This window comes from Dicentrarchus labrax, unplaced genomic scaffold, assembly GCF_905237075.1.
Source record: "Dicentrarchus labrax unplaced genomic scaffold, dlabrax2021, whole genome shotgun sequence".
NCBI classification, from domain to species: Eukaryota; Metazoa; Chordata; class Actinopteri; family Moronidae; genus Dicentrarchus; species Dicentrarchus labrax.
In genome coordinates this window covers 5,867,026-5,889,209 of record NW_026136717.1, presented here as the reverse complement: position 1 = coordinate 5,889,209, position 22,184 = coordinate 5,867,026, and the positions used below count along the sequence as shown (strand labels likewise).

General features: G+C 40.3%; 2 protein-coding genes across 3 annotated transcripts; one reads left to right on the top strand and one right to left on the bottom strand.

The window, feature by feature from the left end:
• Positions 1-89: 89 nt before the first annotated feature.
• On the top strand, positions 90-8,937 carry cldn7a (claudin 7a). Its single transcript, XM_051429548.1, has 4 exons — positions 90-613; positions 4,650-4,814; positions 6,547-6,631; positions 7,766-8,937. The coding sequence occupies exons 1-4, from the start codon at positions 391-393 to the stop codon at positions 7,932-7,934; spliced, it is 642 nt and encodes a 213-aa protein (XP_051285508.1). The 5' UTR covers positions 90-390; the 3' UTR covers positions 7,935-8,937.
• A 4,626-nt stretch (positions 8,938-13,563) lies between these two features.
• Positions 13,564-17,933, bottom strand: si:dkey-112a7.4 (uncharacterized). Of its 2 annotated transcripts, none has more exons than XM_051428979.1 (3): positions 17,539-17,933; positions 16,943-17,283; positions 13,564-15,251 (listed from the first exon to the last, which is right to left on the bottom strand). In XM_051428979.1, the coding sequence occupies exons 2-3, from the start codon at positions 17,121-17,123 to the stop codon at positions 15,172-15,174; spliced, it is 261 nt and encodes an 86-aa protein (XP_051284939.1). In that variant the 5' UTR covers positions 17,124-17,283; positions 17,539-17,933; the 3' UTR covers positions 13,564-15,171. The 2 variants fall into 2 exon arrangements, with proteins under 2 accessions (XP_051284939.1, XP_051284938.1); XM_051428978.1 differs by having other exon boundaries at positions 17,644-17,933.
• Between the last annotated feature and the right edge of the window lie 4,251 nt (positions 17,934-22,184).

Sequence of the window (22,184 nt, the reverse complement as noted above, 5' to 3'; positions counted from 1 at the left end):
GGGAAAGTGTTGTGTGTGTGTGAGACAACCTGTTGCTTTGCTGGAAGCTGAGGGGGCTTTTCCCAGCAGCTACTCCCCTACTACCACAGAGAATCGCATCTCCATGCATCAGCAGGCATGATAATTACACACCCACTTCACACCATCACCCACATCTCCTCGGATGCCCAACCCCGACTCAAGACCCCCGGTACACAACTCAGGAGCACACGGACACTAACAGCGGCTTTATTTTGTATTTATTTTTTATATTTTGCATCACTTACAGACAATTAACAGATCTTAATAGAAATATCTGGAGCTGTATTGTCTGCAGAGGAGGAGAGAGATCCAGCATCCACTGACAGCCATTCAAAAGTTCATTTAGAGAAGGAGACTTTTTGGAGAGGGATGGCCAACTCCGGTATTCAGCTGTTGGGCTTTTTCCTGTCGCTCATCGGCATCGTGGGACTGATCATCGGGACTATTCTGCCGCAGTGGAAGATGTCCGCGTACATCGGGGACAGCATCATCACAGCGGTGGCCGTGTACCAGGGGCTGTGGATGTCATGCGCCTCCCAAAGCACCGGACAGCTCCAGTGCAAAATCTACGACTCCATCCTGCAGCTCGACAGTGAGTAGCGCGCTATGACTGGGGACGCTATGTAATGAAATGTCAATCATCACCACTAAAGCTGGTTATTAAAGCTCCAGCAGCCAGTGGTGGAATGCAACCGAGCGCATTCACTCAGGTGCTCTACTTGGTACTTGTAGGCCTTGGTGCTACTATCTACTTCTACTCCAACACATTTTGGAGGCACATATTGTTCTCTTTACTCCACTGCATTTATCTGGTAACTTTAGTTACTAATTTAGATTATTAATAAAAATACACTTAAACTAAAAACTAATAAGTTTTGATATATTATTATAGTATAATCTACCCAGCAGTAATTCAAATTAGCTTTGACTTTACCTGCTTCAACATTTAAGTGATGAACACATTAATGCATCACTAATTATAATACAGTAATGTAATATAGGGCCTACACTATTCCGAAATGCGCCATTCTACATCATTTTTGGTACTTAAAATATATTGTGATACTAATACTTTTGTGCTTTTCTTTAAAGCTAGGAACTTTCAATTTGTGTTGATTCTGGCGGCCCCTGTGGACAAAAACTGTAGTGTTTCTACGGTTTCATTGATTTCAAGGGGATTTATATGGAGTATAGACCTGCTTTATTTTTTACAAGTTTCCTGAGATTACTTCTGTTATGATTTGGTGCTATACAAACAAAATCGAATTGAAGAAAATTGAATCCGACCTGATAGCAGTCATTAAGAATAAGTATAAAGAAGCCGCCAATGAACTCACTGATGGTCTTATTTGTTTATGTAGGTCATATAGAAGCATATGTCTTTAATTCAAATTGACGTTTAAGTACCATTTTGAATACGGGACCTTTATATTATCTATTATTTTTACACTGTAGTATTGCAACGTCCCCTCAAGTAAAATATCTAATACTTCTTCCTCTGCTGCCAGCAGCTGATACAAACTGAAATTCCCTCGGTTAGAGCAGCAGGTTGATCAGTCTGTTATTCATGACTTCAGCTCTCCACCTGGAGACCCAGCTGCTCCATCAAAGCTTCACCTGTGTGAGACCTCAATAGACCACACTGTTATCACTGATTAAGTTTGCCACCTCACGGTATGAGCTGCTCATCACGCCGTAATTACCAGCATGGACACACACACACACACACACACACACACACACACACACACACACACACACACACACACACACACTGCTATCAGCTATTACACTCCACTGTAATCTGTCACTACAGTGGGACATTGTCTTCTACCAGAAGGCTTCCTGTTATAAAGACAGTGGCTGGTTCCAGGAGAGAAAAAGCTTAAAAGGAATTGAAAAGATTCATCTCTGTTCCTAAAAGCATTCCTTAGAAAACCTCACCCACACATTGTCACATTCTGGGAAACCCTCCCACCCCACCTCCCAACATTCCCTGAGCACTCACACTTCAACACATACAGTAGATGATGCCTTTTCCAAGTTTCAAGAGCTAATTATGTGATCCATGGTGAAACCATTTTGATAAGTGACATCTTCAAGACAGTCATTGTATCTTTCGTCACTATGGCCGTGCCTTTGTGGGTGTATAGCCCAAATGTATCCTGAGATCTGGGTGAACTTCATACACTCATTATGAAATAATAACTACATTGTAAACGCTACAAAAGTTATTGTAAGATGTTTCCAAAGTAATCAGTTTCAAACCTTCATAGGAAGGGTGACCATGGTAACTCCACTGCTGATGCACAGGCATCCAAACAATCTACTGAACATCAGCCAACACACATACACACAATGGCTTCAAAACTGTTTTTGGGCAGAAGTGCACACTTATTCAAAGCAAACTGGGAGATCTGGTTGTAACACTTTGGGATTGTTGTTGATAGCATTTTCCGTGTAGTAATAACTACAAGAATCCTGCAGACTTTTGGCCTTGTTTGTTGACATATTAGAGGTGGGGCTTGGCTTTTGAAGCAATTTCAACCCATCTCTCCTCCCTCTTTGACAGACAGACACTCTTACTTTTTTTGCTAATTTTAATTGAGAATTTCTCTGCTGATATATATGACAGTATCTATTTTTTTTTGTTTAGAGATCTCATTTATATACTAGCTATAGTGTTAACTGCAGTATATATGGTACGCTTAATGCTGACCTGGATTAAGAAGGAATAGCTGGCAACCAGTCTTGGGCCTCAGACCCTTAGGGGCCCCATCAGTTGGTTACCAATATGCACATTTGTTTTAGAAAGGGCTGGACTTTGAAGGTCCAGTGTGTAACATTTAGAAGATCTAGCAGCAGAAATGGAATATAATATCCATAGGTATGTTTTCATTAGTGTATCGTCAAATGAAAATAAGAATCATTGTGTGTTTGTTACCTTAGAATGAGCTGTTTATCTGCAGACACCGCTAGTCACCTCCGTGCTACTATTTCTACAGTAGCCCACAATGAACAAACCAAACTCTTACTCTAGATAGGGCTGTCCACATGTTTTTTCGCTAGCACCATAGTTTCTCTTTGCACTTTGCATGCGGAGGGTGAAGTGAGTGAGTTGCAATCTGAAACTACACTGCTAGATGCCACCAAATCCTACACACTGGACCTTCAACAATAATATCACTAAAGTGCACCGTTAATTAACAAAAAACAATTAGGGCTTTAATTGTGTCTTGCATTATCACCTGTCCTGTCTATATGTCTTGTAAAAGGCCATATTAAAAAATGTATTGTGCAAACTGTTAAATAAATTGGTGTTTTATCAAATTACCTCAAACAGCTAGTTTTTGCCCCAGGATCGCCACATGGGCTGTGGCCTAACGGATTTTCTGTGGTGCCATGATTGGCTAAGATGATGTTATTTCTATAGTACAGTTGTGTATGACTTTGCATACAGTATGTCAGCTTACATTTGTTATACACTGTTGTAGCAGTTTATATGAGAAAAGCTACAGTAGCTTCTGCTGCTGTGAAGTGTTATAAATATAGTATTGGTCTCATTGACACTAAAAAGAACACTATGGCTAACATGTTTTTATATTTTAACATATATAGCACATTTGGCACCACTTTTTATGTTTTCTTAGTGTAGAGTTTAAAATGTTGCAGTAATAATCTAAACTGAAACAAACATCCCCTCCTAGAGGATTTACTTTTATGACTTTGTGAAGCAACTGTAAAGCTGCCACAGTAGCAATAATGAGAACAGTGTGCTCTAACGCCAAGCCAGGAGACTGTGCATCTCACTCTATATTTGCATTTACTATATAATCCACCCTATTGTTTCCCATGTCTCACTATTTCTTTATTTTTTACTCTCTCTCTCTCTCTCTCTCTCTCTCTCTCTCTCTCTCTCTCTCTCTCTCTGCATCCTCTGCCTCTTTCTACCATCCTTCCGTTCCTCCCTCGCTGCTGGAGGGTTTTGTTTGTTTGGGGCAGGACAGGGACGGCCTAGACTGGCACAGACTGGTTCTAGGTGGACAGAGGAGGGGAGACAAAGAGGGCCTGGGGGGGATGTGATAGGTTTATAGGATGAGGAGGGGGGGAGGGGGGGCACTGACAGATGAGGATCCTAACAGTAGTGTTTCAGCGGGCCTCCACCTCTCAAACAGCAACAGATGGGAGGGAGATGGTGTAAAAGATAGAGCGTGAGATGTGTTTCTTTCTTTCTGTTTGTGTGTGCTGGTGTGTGTTCATGTGTATCCCATGGTTCCTCTTGCAGGGAAAGCTCACATTAAAATGTCCCAACAGGCTAACGTGAATGTAATTCACAACCTCTGGACACACACATAAAGCCTCTCTGATAGGTCAAGGTCTGTTTATTAGTCCTTCCTTATCATTTCCCAGTTTGTGCTTCCAGATTTGCACTTTGCATATACAGTAGGATTGATTGCTTGACTTTGGGTGCTCTTTGTGTTTTTGCAAAGTGCTGTATTTTTAACCTTTTTTAGGCTACACTCCCACATTCCACAAAACAAAGGGCCATCTATTCACATGCCTCCCCTAACGGAATCAACACACTCTTCCGGTACTCTTCTCATCCTTTTTTTCCCCATCTGCTGCAGGTTCGCTTCAGGCAACTCGTGCCTTGATGATAGTTGGCATCATTGTTTCCGTAGCAGGTCTGGGCGTGGCCTGTATGGGAATGAAGTGCACCACCTGTGCAGGGAGTGACAAACTACGCAAGTCCCGCATCGCCATGACAGGAGGCATCATCCTACTAGTGGGAGGTGAGGATGCAAATGTGCCTTTAGAAATGTAACCCATACTACTTATAATGTATAGTCTGGATAAAGCACTTTCTTATTCCACAATGGCCAACATTTGCTTGATGTCAGATGTAAACATGCATCTCCAAAGAGTTCTAAAACTACGAACCATAAGAAATCAACAATTTATTCTTACATTAACGACCACACATTACACATGATCACACAACATGTACAACACTGCTCATAATTGCATCATCACTTCTAACCCATTATGTTACATTTACAAAAGCCTATGAGGTGCATTACTGTATGAGACACTGGGCTTCATGCAGCAACATTCTCTTAAATTTTCTAAGTTAACCCAGGATGCACCAAATGTTCTTAACCTGCTCTTCAGGTGTGCTAAATGATGAATCGTACTTGATCTTAAATTGTAGGGCAGCAGGCTGATTGTTGGTTATTAGTATAAGCAATGCCCCCTAAATACTAAGATAAGAGCAGGGTTAGGTTGTGTGCAAATAGTCATGGCACATGGACAAGAATTGGAGAGATGTTGCCATAAAAGGATAAATAAATCACTATAATTACTCTAAAACATATATAAAGAATTTTAGGACTGTTGTTTTTTTCTTATCTTGGTTAGAGTGCTAATTGTTCTCTTATGTAAGAGATAAGAAAAAATAAGGAAACATTGGTGAATCCCAGAAATTATTGGGTACTAACAAAATAAGAACAAATCATGGATACAAACAAAATATAGAGGACATTTGTGAGCCCTAACCCTGTACTGGATCCTCCTTTAATTAGTCACAACCTGTAAGTCTTATATTTTACAGAAGCTTGTGGTTTTATTGGACCTAAAGTAAACCGTAAAATGCATAACGATTCTTTACAGTGACAGAAATACAGAGCTTTAAAGTGGCTCTCACATCATTTACAATTTTGGAAACATCTTTCAAACAAGGGGGAACAACCATAGCAGCCCTGTGAGGCTGTAGTTAGGCTATTTCGAGCTTAACACTAATGTCAGCATGCTTACATGCTCACAGTGATAATGCTAACATGCTGATGTGATGCAGATATAATCACCATTTGCCCTAAACACAAAGTAAAGTTCACAGGTCATTGGTCATAAACTGCTGTATGGAAAGTTAATTTCAGTCTGGACCAAAATGGTGGACTGAGTGACAGATTGAAATACTGCATACATACTCTACATACTGCAGAACCACATCGCTGGTGGCTAAAAATATGTTCAGTCTACCAATTTGTGCTGCGTGGCTTTGGTGAAATATAGCCATTTATGACATAGCCTCTGTATGGGACCTGCTGCATACTAATCTATATTATCCTCTATGGGGCCTATGATAATCAATACAGACCTGATTACATAATATTTCATCAAAACCCACCCAAATTGCCATCATCATCACATTTCTGCTTAGATCTACATCATACAGCAGGTAGGTGGAGGTTTGATCCCCAGCCCGAAAAGCTTTCCTCCCACTCTTCTGCTCCGGCCCTCCAGAGGTCATTACACTGAATGAGACCAGTCCTCCTGGCACTGATTCTGACACAAGAGGTCTAACTGGTTGAAAGGAGAACAGAAACACTAAAAGCTAATTGTGCTGGAGTCAATAGCTAGCCGCCTGGTGCCTATAAAGGGGATAAAAGCATGTCTACCCTCTCAGGTTGTGATGATGTGCTGATGGACTGATTGATCTTTGTTGTCGACTTTCTCTCCTCTCAGGGCTGTGTGCCATCGTAGCGTGCTCCTGGTTTGCTCACAATGTGATCCGGGCTTTCTATAATCCCTACACTCCAGTCAACACTAAGTAAGTGACCCAAAAACACACTGTGTTCAAGTACTGTAATTTACTCTATCTCTAGAATGAATGTCTCAGTATTCCTTTAGACATTGATTCTAGAGATAGTTGAGAAGATTAATTCCACTGTAATATCTGTCACTTGAATTAGCTACCGCCAGTTAGCTTAGCATAAAGAGTGAAAGCAGGGGGAAAACAGCTATCCTGGCTCTGTCCAAAAAGGTAGAAAAAACATGCCTACATGCACCTCTGAAGCCCACTAATGAACATTTTATGTCTTGTCTTTATAAGTATTACAAAAAACCCTAATACAAAAAGTGACTTTCTTTGGAAAAAGCAATTCTAGCTGTTTCCCCGTGTCTTTTTTATTGTCTTTATGACAAATGTTTCCTTTGAGCATTATTTTGAAGTGTGAATTTGTACTTTTAAATTGCTACATTGCAGAGGGAGTTGTACTTTTTACTCCATTTGACTCCATCTTTATATTCATTGGACATTTATTGTTGCTATTGTCACTTTGATTAAGGCTTCACATTGAAAAAATATAATCATCTAATAATATATGATGCATTTTTATAGATCATACTTCCAGACAGTTGTTAAAATGAGCACCACCTCAACCAGCAAATGCTGCTTGCAGATTAATGAATCCTTAATAAATAACATTATAATATTACAGTAATTCTGCACATTCTGAGTAATTTCACTTTTGATAATACCTGAGTTAATTTTAATGATCATTCTGTAAATGTACTTAAGTATAATAAGCAGAACTTTTATTTGAAGTTAATAAATTGCTGTATTGCTGCTTAAAGGGAGAGGCTTTTGGAGGCTAATGTTATCAAAATTAGATAGATATAGGTGTAACTGACCTTACAGAGTCAATTTACTGGCTTTAAGACTTACATTTTAACATTTAACAACACCCCATAAATGACACCTGTGGCCACTTCTTGCTTTCACTTAAATACCTGAATACATCTTCCATTGCAGGATTGAATGCTCAATTTAATTTTAAACTGAGCTGATGAGATAGAAATTGTCTTTATGTGTGACAGCAAAATAGGAAAAAAAGCTAAAAGCTTAGACTGGAAATCCAAACTTTTATTTAGAAATAATAAAATTCCATCTTGTCTGCCCCAGATTTGAGTTTGGCGCCGCCATCTTCATCGCCTGGGGCGGCTCCCTCCTAGATGTCCTTGGCGGAGCCATGTTGGCCGCTTCCTGTCCACGAAAGAAACACGTATCCAAGTACCCGTCCATGGCCAGTTCCCGCTCCGGTCCGCCGAGCAGCACTAAAGAATATGTCTGAGAGCGCCCCCTAAAGCTTGGGACTCCAACAGAAGCTGACAAAGAAGTCTCCCCTCCCTCTTTTTTTGCAGCCCCAGCGAGGAGTAAAACTGAAGATTTATGGGAAGTTGTGAATTGTAGAAGAATTACTGAAATGGGACTTTCCTTTCTTTTTTTGTTCAGGCAGGTCTTTGATAACCCCCCATTATCGTGCAGCACTCCCAATTGTTTCATGAATGATGTCTCTCACCCCGTCCACACATTCCACAATTGTTTACAAGTGATCTTCACAAATACATTATAATTGGATCCCCTGACTTAATGGACAAGCCCCTGGGGTGTACCCTCTTGAATTGTAGCCCAAATGGTGGATTATAGCCAACGCTTGCACCTCCGTGTTAGAACCAGCATCTATTAGCATTTGCCATGTAATTGAAAGTAATCTATTCCAGTTAGGTGGCTAGGCTGCGACTCAGGGGTTCTGTACAACAGAGACACAGGGTGACAATACAGTGTTTTATATGAACTGTTGGTGGTTCTAAAATAGACTTTAGGATGAGCAGGGTGTGACTTCACACACAGGGCTCAGTGTGTAGGGTGACCCTATCACACAGGCCTTCTACTACAAACACTTACCACAGGCCCCGTAGCTCTTCATACCAGTCTGTTACAAACCCTGCTCGGATATGAAATATTTTATCATGTAGTCACTGTGCCGTTATCGCTCTAACAGCTTCCATATCAGCCACTATGAGATTAAACTGCCTGTATTTATTTTGTCAACCGTAGGGTGAAGTTGTTGCTCCTGTGTAGATTTATATAATTGGTAGTTCACCAGTTCTAGCTTTCAGAGATTATAGAGTCGTATTTTTATTAAGACTCTGAACAGTGTGGGCTGTTTTTTTTAAATGTCATAGTTTTATACATTTGGCTCATCTACTGTAGCAGATAATGGTGTAATGAATGAAAGAACATTTTTAACATGTCCAACAATAAATAATAAAAAGACACTGCAACATTGTAAATTGTGTGGTGGTTGTAGTTTTCTTCTTCATTGTTAGAAACAAAGACTGCTCCCACTTCCCACTCAAGACAGCAAAATGGAAAACAACCACATTTTTCATCAGCATAAAATCACATTTTAATCATATTGAAATTGTTGAACAGGGTTGTTTAGTAGAATAAATAACAATTAGATGAATATTGTTATTATTCATTAGATAAATAAACACAATTTATTCATTCATTCATTCATTCATTAATTAATTAATTCATTTAGTTAGTTAGTTTAAAGGCTAATGTAAAGTTAACTAGTTCCTGTTTTACACACTCCGGTACTGTAGGTGGCAGTATGCACCTAAGAGTTAAGAGTGCAACCTTTCAAAAAAACAGAAGAACACTTGTCTTGAGAAGGTACAAGATTTCTTTGCTCTTTTCCTTCTTCTTTTGCCGTTTTCGACTCACCGAAAACAAACCGCCACGAGACAAGGCCACCTGTCTTGAAGGGAAAGGCTCGGCTGTGGGTGCGCTAACCAGAGGTGTGCTAACCCTCCCTGTCCCACTGCAATGGGAGTTGAACCAGTGACCATGGTCACCTTAGTCACCAATGCAACCAAATCCCCTTCACATTGGAGTCTTTACTCTGAGCACTTTTATTTCTTTACTTCAAACACACAACCTCAGAATCTGTGATCACACTGCGTTATTTGATCTCAGACCACTCTCCTGTATTTCTGTATTTCACTTTTTTGCTTTGAACGTCTGACTTTAAAATTCACAGATTTGAGTAAGGATCGAACACACATCCCCAAAACTTTCTGTTAGTTTCCCAACACCACAAACTATTTGACTTGAGACACTTCATCTCTTTACCTCTGAGATTTTCACTTTTCATCTGAATGCATAGATTTGTGCGGGGATCAAATCCACATCCTCAAAACTTAATATCAGTCCTCTAACACCTTGTCTGAACTAATGCATTTGGCACACTCCAACTCCTTCCTCTGAGCTTTTCACTTGGACATCCAGCTTCAAAATCCATAGATTTGAGTGAGAACCAGTAGAACTCAAAAGTCATGAGCTGCTCAGTCTGAGAGACTGGATCTCTCACTCTCACCATCCAGACTCAACCTGTAAGCCATTAGTTCCCAGCAACTACTATAATTTCACAGAGTCACTTTGGCCACATATACTGCTGAAAGCATTTGTGACTGTTTCCCTTTTGACTTTTTTGAGCTGCTTATTAAATCAGTTATGTCTTTATGCTATATGTATTTGCAGCTATTTGACTATCAGCCATGTTATCTGTACTCTACTGTAATGTAGTAGAACCCTATAACTCACACCAATTACTAATTATTGTACTTGAATTTTCTGAAGAATAACATGACAGCCGGATATTGTAGATGGAGTAGAATGTATTTGGAGCATGCATATATACAGAAATACGTTTATATGTATGTTTCATATCAGTAACCATTCATGAGTATTTGTACTGAGTTATATAAAAGATGCAAACGCAGTTCACATGTGTAAAACTCTCAGAACATTTTCAATAAATATAAATAAATATTAAATCTACATTAATATTCAATAAATAACACCTGAATAGAACATTCATGTCAAGAGGTACGATTTAATTTATTGTTTATTACTTATTAATGTAAATATATAAATAGCAATAACACTAGGACAGTGGTTCCCAACCTTTTTCCTCAAGGGGGTGCCTGAGTCCCTGATTTTATGGATATTTCCTTTTATATTCAAAACTGTACAATGAACCCAAATAGTGAACTTAATAACTTTAAGAAGTTTGTGTAAAAGGATTTATTTTGATGAACTTTGAGCAGATTATTTCCTAAATCTCTGTCTGTATTATGTATTTTGTTTTTTGTTTTTAACAATCATACATACTTATTACAAATTCAGTGTTTTCTTGTCCCTGATGCTTGCCCATTGTTCTATTAGACTAGACTCTATCAGATTATTTAATTTTTCTATATATTTTTTTAAGTTTTCTAGCATGCTTTAAAATTAAGAAAGCCTTGCGACCCCCCATGAGGCTTTGGCGACTCCTAGTGGGGGTCCTGACCCCAGGTTGGGAACCACTGCGCTAGTGAACTCCTTTAATATTAATTAAGAGTTGCATGGAGTGTTGCATTTATTCACTCTGACCACTGGAGGGCACTCTTCATCAAACTGAACACTACTATATTATTAGATTTAAATTCTTAAGTATTAAATGTCACAAAACATAGACAGATATATTTAAATGTATAATAAAGATTATGTAACATGAATATGAACACACTTTATCCCTTATAAATGTAAACACTGTGAATGTGTATTTCCCCCCAAAACAAATTGAAGACTGAAGACTGAAGACTTCACATTAGACTCTACATCATCTGGTCCAATTTGGTCCCGTCAGCTGGAACAGAAATGAGGAGTTTAACTGGTGAAGCTCTGACACCAGGGCTGCTTTTCAGACCCTAACGTGTCTCCTCATTTCCCTCACTCGCTTCCTTTCCTTGCATCTTAGCTACTCTCAGCGAGAGTTGCCCACAGAACAATTTCCAACCTGCAGGTGCAGCATTTTTACATCACGCCCACACTACTTGATAAAAGACTTTCCTCGCTGTCAGCTCCTCCAGAAGCCTCCTCTCTCCTCCAGGTGCATTTAAGGTATTATTATAAGTTAGTGTAATGAAAAGCCCCCCCATGACTCATTGTTATCTCCACTCCTTCCTCTGTAAGTCAATGTGACATACACCTTTCCTCCACACTCCCAGTGACAGACAGCACCTGAGGCCATTAGTAAAATCTCTCCAGGTGATCCCGATGTGGGTGGTCCTTTCTCAGATTGGTCAACTTTTTGTTGTTTTCATCCAGTTTGAGGAATGTGCGTGCTGTGTTTGGGTCCAGTGTTAGCTCACAGAAATCTGATGGAGAGAAGGATCTTGAAAGTTCTGACTATTGATTATATAATTGAGAAATGTAAAAATGGAATAATTAATATTCCATTATCCCTGGAGGATTTTGACTAGAAAAAGATCAAAGGTCATCAAAGGTTTGTCCATTTACAATATTGCATTAAACATGTTTCATTCACTTTATTTAAATGTGTTCAAGAGGAACTGAAATTATTTTCAGTCATTCATTCACTTTGAGTAAACTGCTGTGGTGTTTGCTACATGTGGTATGCTGGTTGGTGGGTTTTGAACATTTAATTGGCATCCATTAAGTCATTGTATGAAGTACTAACATACAACCACCAGCTTTGAAGGATGATGTTGTCCTTTGTTGGTTTGGAAAATTGTCCTACTTGTTAAGCCAAGAAAACAATTTAAAACCCCCTCTTGGATTAGTTGGAAAATGCACTAAGCTGAAAACAGGGCTGTTTTTCTGAGCTCATGAAAAGGTGACCTTAAGAGGGACGTACTCACAGGACAGCAATGCTACAAAGATCTTATAGAATATGATGCATAGACTAGAGCAGCCCATCCGGGTACTTTGGCCTTACATCAAGCCCTCGCCCCCTTTTGGGTGAAAGCAGTCCCTCTAATTTGACTAGCAGCAAATGTATATTCCGATGTCTTTGCCAATTTAATACTATAAAATAAGAATACTGTACTGCTTTTTAGCTATTAAGAGCCTAAATCCAGGCAAACAGTGAGGTAAATTCGTTTTATGTGAATTATTAAGGTTAAAATACACTGCTCCACACTGTCAAACCAAACTTTTTAAGCCCTTCCTGAACTCATTCAGAAGTTAAATTTATAACTACTTAACTTACTGTTAATGGTGTGGAAGTTACTCTGTACCGATGGAAATACACCTTGGAGTGCAGCCAGGACAACCGCCCGTCGACCTCTCCTAACAGGACCTGCCATGTTTAGGGTCCTGTCACGTGTTTCACCTACTGATCCACAGTCAGTGTTTGCATATTCTCTAAAGATTGAGCTTTACATTCAGCGACCCATTTAGATTTGACATTTATTTTTTACATATAAATATATTGTTAACAATTAAATATAACATATGTAACACATATTTCTGTATCAAATGTGAGAAAGTGAGCTAAATATAACCAAATTACTATATTATATACCTTATGTCTGGAGGGTTTTTTTTAAACATACAGTATTTAAATATGTGTACCAGCCTACTCCATATATTGCCTGAAATTTGCATTAGGCCACATCACGCAACTGTAATATTCTCTCTGGTTGGACATCTTAAAAACACTTTACATGGCAAATTTAGCACTGACATGCCTACTGTGATGTCTGTGACTCAGCTACATCACTGAAAAGCTAAATTCCTTAGAGAAAGAGAGACAACTGGTATTTCTGGACGAGCTTGGAGCCTCTACATTTGCATCACACTTAAAACAGCAGGTAACCTTTACATGGGACTCGTTATGGAGTCGTGCATATGTTCACACAATGAATGAGAAATAAACAGAAACTTTATTTTGAAATTTGCACTCTGCAACCATGCTTTCTATGAGTTTAATGTGTATTTAATTCATTTAAAAAAAGTGATGTGACTCCATTTGATGTTTTAGAACACAAATGCACCAGAACAACAGAGAAAAACTGTAAATCAGTGCAGTTAAAGTACATCCAGTAAACACAAAAACACGACGATTCCACAAAGATTCATCTTTTATTTCCCGAGATGCATTAAGAAAAGTCGACCATTTCCATGCAAATGGTAAACCACAACCCAAACAGCGATCTTTGAATCATGAGCTGTGAAATGCAGCGCTTCCATGACGCAAAAACAGTAAAAGTGAACTAGTAACAATTTCACAGCCAACTAAGTAACATGACATCAGCATGAGCCTTTACAGACAATAATATGTCATTTCAAGGTTCACTGCAATCTTTAAAAAAACAAAACGAAAACAACATCAGTGTTAAGATTGTCTCAGCAGTGAGAGCTCATGCTTGTTTTCATGATCTCATACTGTAATTATAAAGTAGAGGTCGACATTAGCTTTAAATAGTTCACCTGAACCTGAAAGACACTGTGAAGCCATAAGGGTGTAAGCTCAACGAGCAGACGGCTGCTGTGTAACTTCACTCAAAGTAAGTGCCGTTCATCATGACGTGTCCGTGTGCCAATCCATTTTAATCATCAACCTGACATCGCATCGAATGTCATTTGGCAATTTATTCAAAACATTTTGAACTGTACGTGTCTTTTTTTTTTAATCACAGTTGTCTGGCCAACTGGGAAACCCTGTGCGTCCAAAACAAACAAAACCTCTATAAATCTGTGGTTGTTTACGATATTTTACTGCCGAGTCTGCAGATCGCTTAGAGCTTAGGAAAATGTTGACTCGGCGCGATTTAAAGAGCATAACGGTGGCGTGGCTCGAAAAATACTACTACATAGCCCTTAATAAACAGGATACCAGTTACGTGTTTTTGATGCTTAAACAGACTCCATGCATAGAATTCTGCAACATGTCACTGCACATAACAGGCATTCCCACAAAGTGCACCATTTGGAAACATAATAAAATCTCAGTTATAGAAGCATTTCCGTTCAGAAACAAGTAAAAAACATGAAGAAGCCATAACAACACAACAAAGTGTTTCTTCTCATTTTCTTTTTTAAAACAATAAATAATTAGCAGTAGTTTTTTTTTCCTTTACTGTAAATAGCGAGCTTCCATCCACTGGATAATAGTACACCACTTTCATCAGTGTGAGAGTAGAGAATGATAGTCATTGCACAACCAAAAGCTTAACATTTCACCCGTGTGGTACACACATTAACAGGCGTGTGTCCCCCCCCCTCCCCGCACAGCCAGCCCACGGCCAATCGGAAACCCTCGTCCGGAAAAACAGGCAGGTGAGAAGCTGCTTTTCATCTAACGCTTTGCTCAGTGCAACTTTAGAAACGTAGCCCTTGTTAAGAAGCTTTGAAAAATATAGACACTTCCTCCAAAACCTTACTCGAGTCCTGAAAGTCTACCGCCTACCGAGGTATAGAGTAGAGGGCCGATGCAATACAATTCATTCACAGTCTGACCAAAGGAGAGTTTAAATAAACACTATGTACAATCAGGGCCTGTAGGCTTCAGCTGGCGCTAAATGAGCCGGGTTTTTTGTGCCGTTTGTGCAGCCATCAGAAGAAGCTTCAGTAGGACACTTGGACAGGCTCGAGGCCAAAATCACTGACGGGGAGTTTTGGCGTCCCGGGGGATTTTCCTTTTTTTTTCTTTTGGCACTTCTTGGTGAAGTTTAGGAGATGGGCGACAGGGATACAGGACACTGCCCGTTGTTGTTCATGATGTCATCCAAGTCTTCATCCTCCAAGTCCACTGTGGAGGGAAGGTCAAAGGTCAGGAATGTGTGCCTCTAGGTAAAAAATGCATTGATACTAATACCAGCTGAAACAGGGCGGGTTGCATCTACAGTATTCTGTCTAGACCTTTTTCACAGCAGACATTTTTTAGATTAAACAGTAGGGTAAACCAGGCTGTTGCTAATGAACTTGCCGAGAGTTAGACAACAGGTTGATCCCACTGTCACATCTGTCTAGCTTAAGGGAATACAGCTAGCCTGGCTGAGCGAATGCGCAACTTTGCTAGAACTATACATCTTGTCCAAACCCTTTTTTCACAGCAGCCACTTTGAAATGAAATAGTAGGGTAAACACAGGAGTTACTAATGATTAAGGTTCTGTTCCATTCAGGTCAGACAGTGTTAGGGTGCTGCTGTAGTGCATGCTGACTCACTGAAAAGGCTCCGCTACACTAAATGGAACGGAGCCTTAGTTTGTGTCATTGGTAACAACTGCGTTTACCCTACTGTTTCATGTCAAAATGATCCTGTGATAAAGGTCTGGACAAGATGTATGGGTCAACATTTTAGCAAAGTTGCTCATTCGCTGTTTCCTCTTGTTTCCAGACTTTGTACTACGTTTAAATGGACAGTTCCCAATATGTCGAACTATTTCTTTAAATATTTTACAGTTTTACCCTCCCTGCTTCTGAGGCTGCAGTGAAGTTTCCATTATACTCACTGTGACTGAGCACATTTAGGGTTCTGACTATCAGCTACATTTTGAAAACCAACATTCCCAAACTATCACACAAAACACAAAAGATCCCAGTCAAGGTGTCTCTTCTTGCTCTCTGAGGATAGACACAGCACTGAGGTAATAAATAGTTGCGTTATTGTTAAATTACAGAGGCAGTATTATTGCTCTCCGACGGATCTGTTCATCACTGCAGCCCACGAACATCGCATGTGCAGACACTGAGTTACTGTGTGCATGCAGATTCATGATTTAGTCTAACTATTGAGTTCTTTAGTATAAAATGGTTCCCTGCTGGGACAGGGGATCTCATTTTTTTCACAGACCCCCCACCCCCACTAACAAAAATAAGGACACCGACATAAACATGCACTATAATGTGAAGATTATTAATAAATGAATAATAATAATAATAATAATAATAATAAAAAAACTTCACTACAGATTCTATTCCCCCTTTTTGCCTGCTGGTCCTCAGGCCCCAAATTGGGAACCACTTGATGTTAAAAACAGATGAGTGTATTCATTACTTGTCATACATTCTGTACAAAAATGAAAGTCAACTAGACACAGGGCTCGATGGCAGTTCACTGTCACAAACCGAGCAACGTAGGAACAGATCTCACTCCCTCGACAGATTACAAAAACAATAGTAGTAAAAAAATAGTGTCTAGTTTTAGAATTTACCTAAAAGGCCTTATTGTTAAAAAGAGTATTTGCCTTTCAGTGTCTGTCATTACAACATGCATTAATATGGAGTGTGGTGTTTGTTAGAGCTTGTCTATATCTTTTCTATATTTTCTCCTGTATGTTTTATTGTATATCATTCTGATGAGTTACATGTCGGTGTGTGTGTGTGTGTTTAAATGTCTGACTTCATGTAGGCCTGTATGTTTAGATGGACCAGCAGGAAGAATAGTAAACAAACAAACAAACAAACAAACACATAAACTGCTTTAAAAGGTCGCTCACCTTTCTTGGACCGACCGATCTGGCCCAGCTTTGGTGCCCTCTGCCCCAGTCTCTGAGGGTTGGCCTCGCCGCCGTGCCCGTTGACCTGGGGGTGTCCCGGGTTGTACTGGTCCGCCGGGCCGGGCTGCCTCGGCGGCCCGCTGGGCGGGATGAGCTCTGGGATACCTGAAGCTCCGTACATCTCTACGAGGCTGCCTTCTCCTGATCGGCCGCTAGATGTCCGCGCAGCCCCAAGCTTTGTGTCGAGTCGAAAGGCTTCTCACTTCCGCAATGGCATTCAACAACGAATGTATGAACAACAGACGGCCAAACGTTGGGAGCAGAGAGAAAGTCCTCGTAGCCTGTGGAAGAGAGTAAATACGGTTGTCAAAAATAGCTCTGGTGCGTCAGAGAGCGGCCAGCGTTTGGCAAGTGCGGACACACACACACACACACACACACACACACGCACACTTCTCCGCTGTTTACAGAGAAATAAACAATGTCCCCTCATGTGATTTCCACTCGATTACAACTAACAGGTGTAGCAAATGCCTTCCTGGTCACTCCAACAGCCCAACAGCCCAATAACGTGTCTCTCCGTTGGATCTACTCACTGTTCTAAACTGCCTTTCCGCCCGCTTCTCCAATCAACACGAACTGATCGCCCCTTCGCTATAATCCTCTACAAATACTGTTCGATATCATAAATATCAGCTCACCTCTTCCTGGACGAGGCCGCAGTAAAGAGCTGAATCCGGTAAAAGCGGCTGAACTGAGAGCAGTGTTGTTGTTTATCAGAGCTCTCTCTCTCTTGGCACTAACGCCGAGGAAGCGTCGATTTAAAGGGGCCTCTCGTCGTTTTCTCGGCCTTGGGGATTTCCTCGCATTGTGTCTTGACTCATAGCGGCGTGTGCAGACGTCACCGTGCGGTTGATGTAAAGGACAGTGCTGACACTTGGGATTATACAGTGGAGGTGTGCCAAAGTTTCTGAGGGCGCGCTGCGTAATTACGCACCTTCGGTAATGAGAGAGTGACTCAGGCGCCAGCCAATGGCAGACTGCTCGATAATCCCCATACTGTACTCATGTCATGCTTTATGTCAGAGGCAGTTCAAGTCAGCCAGTCTCATGTAACTGCGGCTCTGTGGTCCATATAGAATATAATACTACTGTTACATAGGGAGAACTATATATAATAAGGAAGTTTCAGTTTCCACCAAACACGTCAAACCTGTTTAAATAGCTCAGTAATCATTATTGGTAAGATTATTTGCTTAGTCAGTTGTTTGTCAACAGCTTGTTAAATGGACTCACTGATCTTGAATCAGTGCCAGAGTTGTGTCAAAGTCTGTTTCCCCTTAACTTAGTCTGAATCCAACCTTAAAACCCCAACTAGTGCTCTGCAACACCTAACCATGACCTAACCCACTGTGACCTGTCACAGAGAGGGCAGGCTTGAGGTGTGAAGAATCTAATGTTTTTGACTTGACTTTTGCTTGTATTATGATATACAGACTGTAAAACGTGTCAGAGGAGTAAACTCTGGACTTATTTAGGCAAAGAGATAGCAAATCCTACATCCTGTTCTCTTAAATTCAACGGTTACACATTACAGAGCTGTGCTGTGCAGCCAAACATCATTCAAACCCACAGAAGCTTTCAAAGATACTAAATATTTCAGGCAGAATTTTGGGGGAAATGTCTATAAAATGATGCAGTCATAACCATATAGAGCCTTGGGTTTGAATCTTTCACTGCAGCTTTAATGACGAGCTAGAACAGAACACATCATGTAGCTTCAATGAAGAAAAAGCAAATGCAGGATTGGCCTGTGTAGGATAGTGCCTGACAATGTGGTAACCTTAAAGTTACTTAAAGACAAAAAGTCCATGTTATGGGGTTAATTAAAATATAAAATATAAATAATTTAATATAAATTGAATAGATTTTAATCATTGAAGTGAATAAATGATCAATAAAAGTGCATACGCATGACAGTTTGAACATGTAGGCCTGTTATTATTTAGATTTACCATTGTAAAAGGCCAGAACTGTATACTGCAGTCATTTCAACTTCTGCAATTACTGGGGGGGTTGAAAAAAATGTGAAGTAGTTTAGCTAATTTTATTTAAAAAAAAGTTCAGGTGGAAAATAAAGCCAAATAGAATTACACATTGGTATGAGGATCATTTCAGAACATTTATTGTCACAGAAAGCAGTAACCTTTGACCTACAATAGGCCGGCTGCTCAGGACAGACCTTCCAAAGACAAGACTCAGTTGTTACACTTTAACATCATATGCTGTAGTTGAGTGCATGTAAACTAGTAAGCAAGTGAGCAGAAAAGTCGGAATGGATAACCGATAACAGATGGTTGAGCCTGCACACAGACAATCCCAGTCAGAGTCACTGTGTTTCCTGAGGTTAAATGCTAATCAGCAGTTCCATGTAACCACTATCTGTCTATTAAACCCATATGATGACTTGAGGGCTGTGGGGGTACGTTGAATCAGGGGCCACATCTTCTATATCTCACTGGAAAAACTCAAAATCAGAGCATGGTTAGGTAAAAGTTCAACAGATGTTTTTTGTTTTATTTGCCTGTTTGCATGTGGGTGAGTGTGTTATCTCCATGTTCATCGCATTTTATGATTATATCCATGCACAACTGAGAGATTGTCCCAAGCCCCCATCCCCCCCCCACCTCTTAGACTTGCCGAGACTAATCGGCCTGTAGATCAAACACTGCAGACCTACGAGGAGGGTTGGTATAAATTCAGAGTGAGAGGTTGCCTTCTCTCGCAGAATAACTCGAACACTTTGTCGTGGACGGCGCATATACACTTCCATCATGTCCAGGGTCGCCTGTGTCGCTCTCCTGCTCGTCGTTCTGATTGCCAGCTTCTACCACAGCACAGGTGAGAGTTTGTATTTTAATTGTTTGGGCTACTTATGATGTGACATCCGAGTAAATCACTGACTCTGCTTGTGAAACATACACAGGAAGTGCATTTGTATTTGATGGGAAATGTTGATGGGTGATGTATTATTGTTAAATGATTTCTTGCTATTTGTCTTTTTCCACTGTGTACAGCTTCACAAGCAAAAATCCATGTGACCAAAGGGCACATCCGGAAGTGTGGGTGCAGAGGTGAGGGTCTTTCATATATTATGGTTAAAAATTAGCAATGGTGTAAATCAGCATGAATATAGGAAAAGAGCCTGATCATCTGGGCTGTTCTGACCCTGTACTGGGTCTGCTGTGTTCTGCCATTGTACACAATACTGTATTAAAAGTGGTCATGATCAGAGTTTCCATAGAATGAATTTCACTTTCAACCTCTCTTCTTATTGCAGTTTGGCGCAATGGAATGATAAGGTGTCGCTCCCCACTGCTTCCCGAGTATGTCAAGTATGATGATCTGCTCAAATGCTTCTGCCACAAATCAAACCAACACAGTGAGTGAACTGGCATTGTATGTGGGTGTGAGATAGAGAGCTTGTCTCTTTTCTCTGCTAATATTCAGTAAAGATGTTTAATCTGTTGCCACTTTTGTTTTTTTTTCCCCCTTCAGAGTTTCCAGAGTTTCGGGCAGCCTGCAGATCATGGCCTACCCATACTCAAGGAACTCCACTTTGAATGACTGGAATTATTAATATTATGCAGAAAGACCAGAAGGTCCTTGAACACATCACACAGGATCACATCACTGCTCATCATCACATGATGTTAACCATTTCATCCCACTATGTCAACAGCCATTAAATGACATGAATGTAAATCTCATCATACTTACAATATACTACATGTCTGTGACTTTTTATACATTGTAAATACATTTTTAAACTATTACACGGTTTTTGTTTTGCTTCATTGTTTGTGTACATTTGAATGGAGGTGAAGTGGAAAAATATGCTTATTCACATTTTTGGCAAGAGTTAGATGAAAAGACTGAGTGCCTGAAATGGGCCGGTACTCCACAGTACTGAGAGTTGATTTTTGTCCACGAGTGCCCTTACTTCTTATTGAGTACCTCCACCTGAGTGAGCATGGCTATATCCACCGGTACTCTTTCAGAGGGGTACACAATAAAAGTTGTGAAATAATTGTCAGCAATGTTGGTGAGCCACTCCTAAACCACAGGTTCTCAAGATAAGGGGTCGCAAGATAATTTCCAGGGGGTGGACAAATGGTTGTGGAGAATAAAATAAAATAACATATTGTGGCAAGCAGTTGCCGTCACTTTTTCGGGTCGAATTTAGGCACTGAGTAGACTGATACCAATCTCATGTCTGTAGCGGGAATATGAAACCGGCAGCCAGCAGCTGTTGACTGGAAAAAAGACTGGAACCAGGGAAAGACAGCGAGCCTGGCGGTGTGTACAACAATGAGCATTTATATGGGGGTCATATGCCGGACTACTTCTTAAGCTAACAGTTTTCCCGCTTCCTGTCTTTATACCTTGCTGCTAGCTCCAGCTACATAGTTACTGCACAGATGTGAGAGTGGTATCAATCTTCTCATCTAATTTCTCACAATGGTGAAATATTTGCGGCTGTGGCTCAGAGGCAGAGTGGGTTGTTCCTTAATCGGAAGGTTGAGGGTTCCCCGCCTCCTGGTGCCACATGTCGAAGTATCCTTGAGCAAGATACTGAACCCCAAATTGCTCCAGATGCCGTGCATCGGTGTGTGAATGTGTATGAATGTTAGTTTCTGTTCGATGGACTTTGCCATCACTGAGTGAATGTGAAAGGGTGAATGTGGTACGTAGTGTAAAAGCGCTTTGAGTGGTCGGAAGACTAGGAAGGCGCTATACAAGTACAGGTCCATTTACCATTTACCATTTTCTTTCTTTACTGGAATGGTTGTAAAACAAATTACAACAGCTGAAACATTCATTACAGTCATATTGCTAATATTACTCTCATACCTTTTTATTTGCAGTCAAGTAACCAAATAAATATTTTTACTATATCTTCAGGATATAAATGGTAACAATTTTTTATTGACAAGTTTTACTGTGAATGTCAGGTTCCACATTTTTGGCTGGACGTGGTACTTTCCGACCTACCATGAATGTCACCTTCATTAATCCTCTGTATAATCATCTGAGTCAGCTGAAGCCCTTATGGGAGAAGAAGCAGGTTTTACTTGATAGGAGTTGGATTCAATCCACATGGCCTTTCCCCTTTCACTCGCTTCTAACAAGACAATCAGAAATCAGATATCACAGCGGAGGCATTTGTTATGTTGCACTC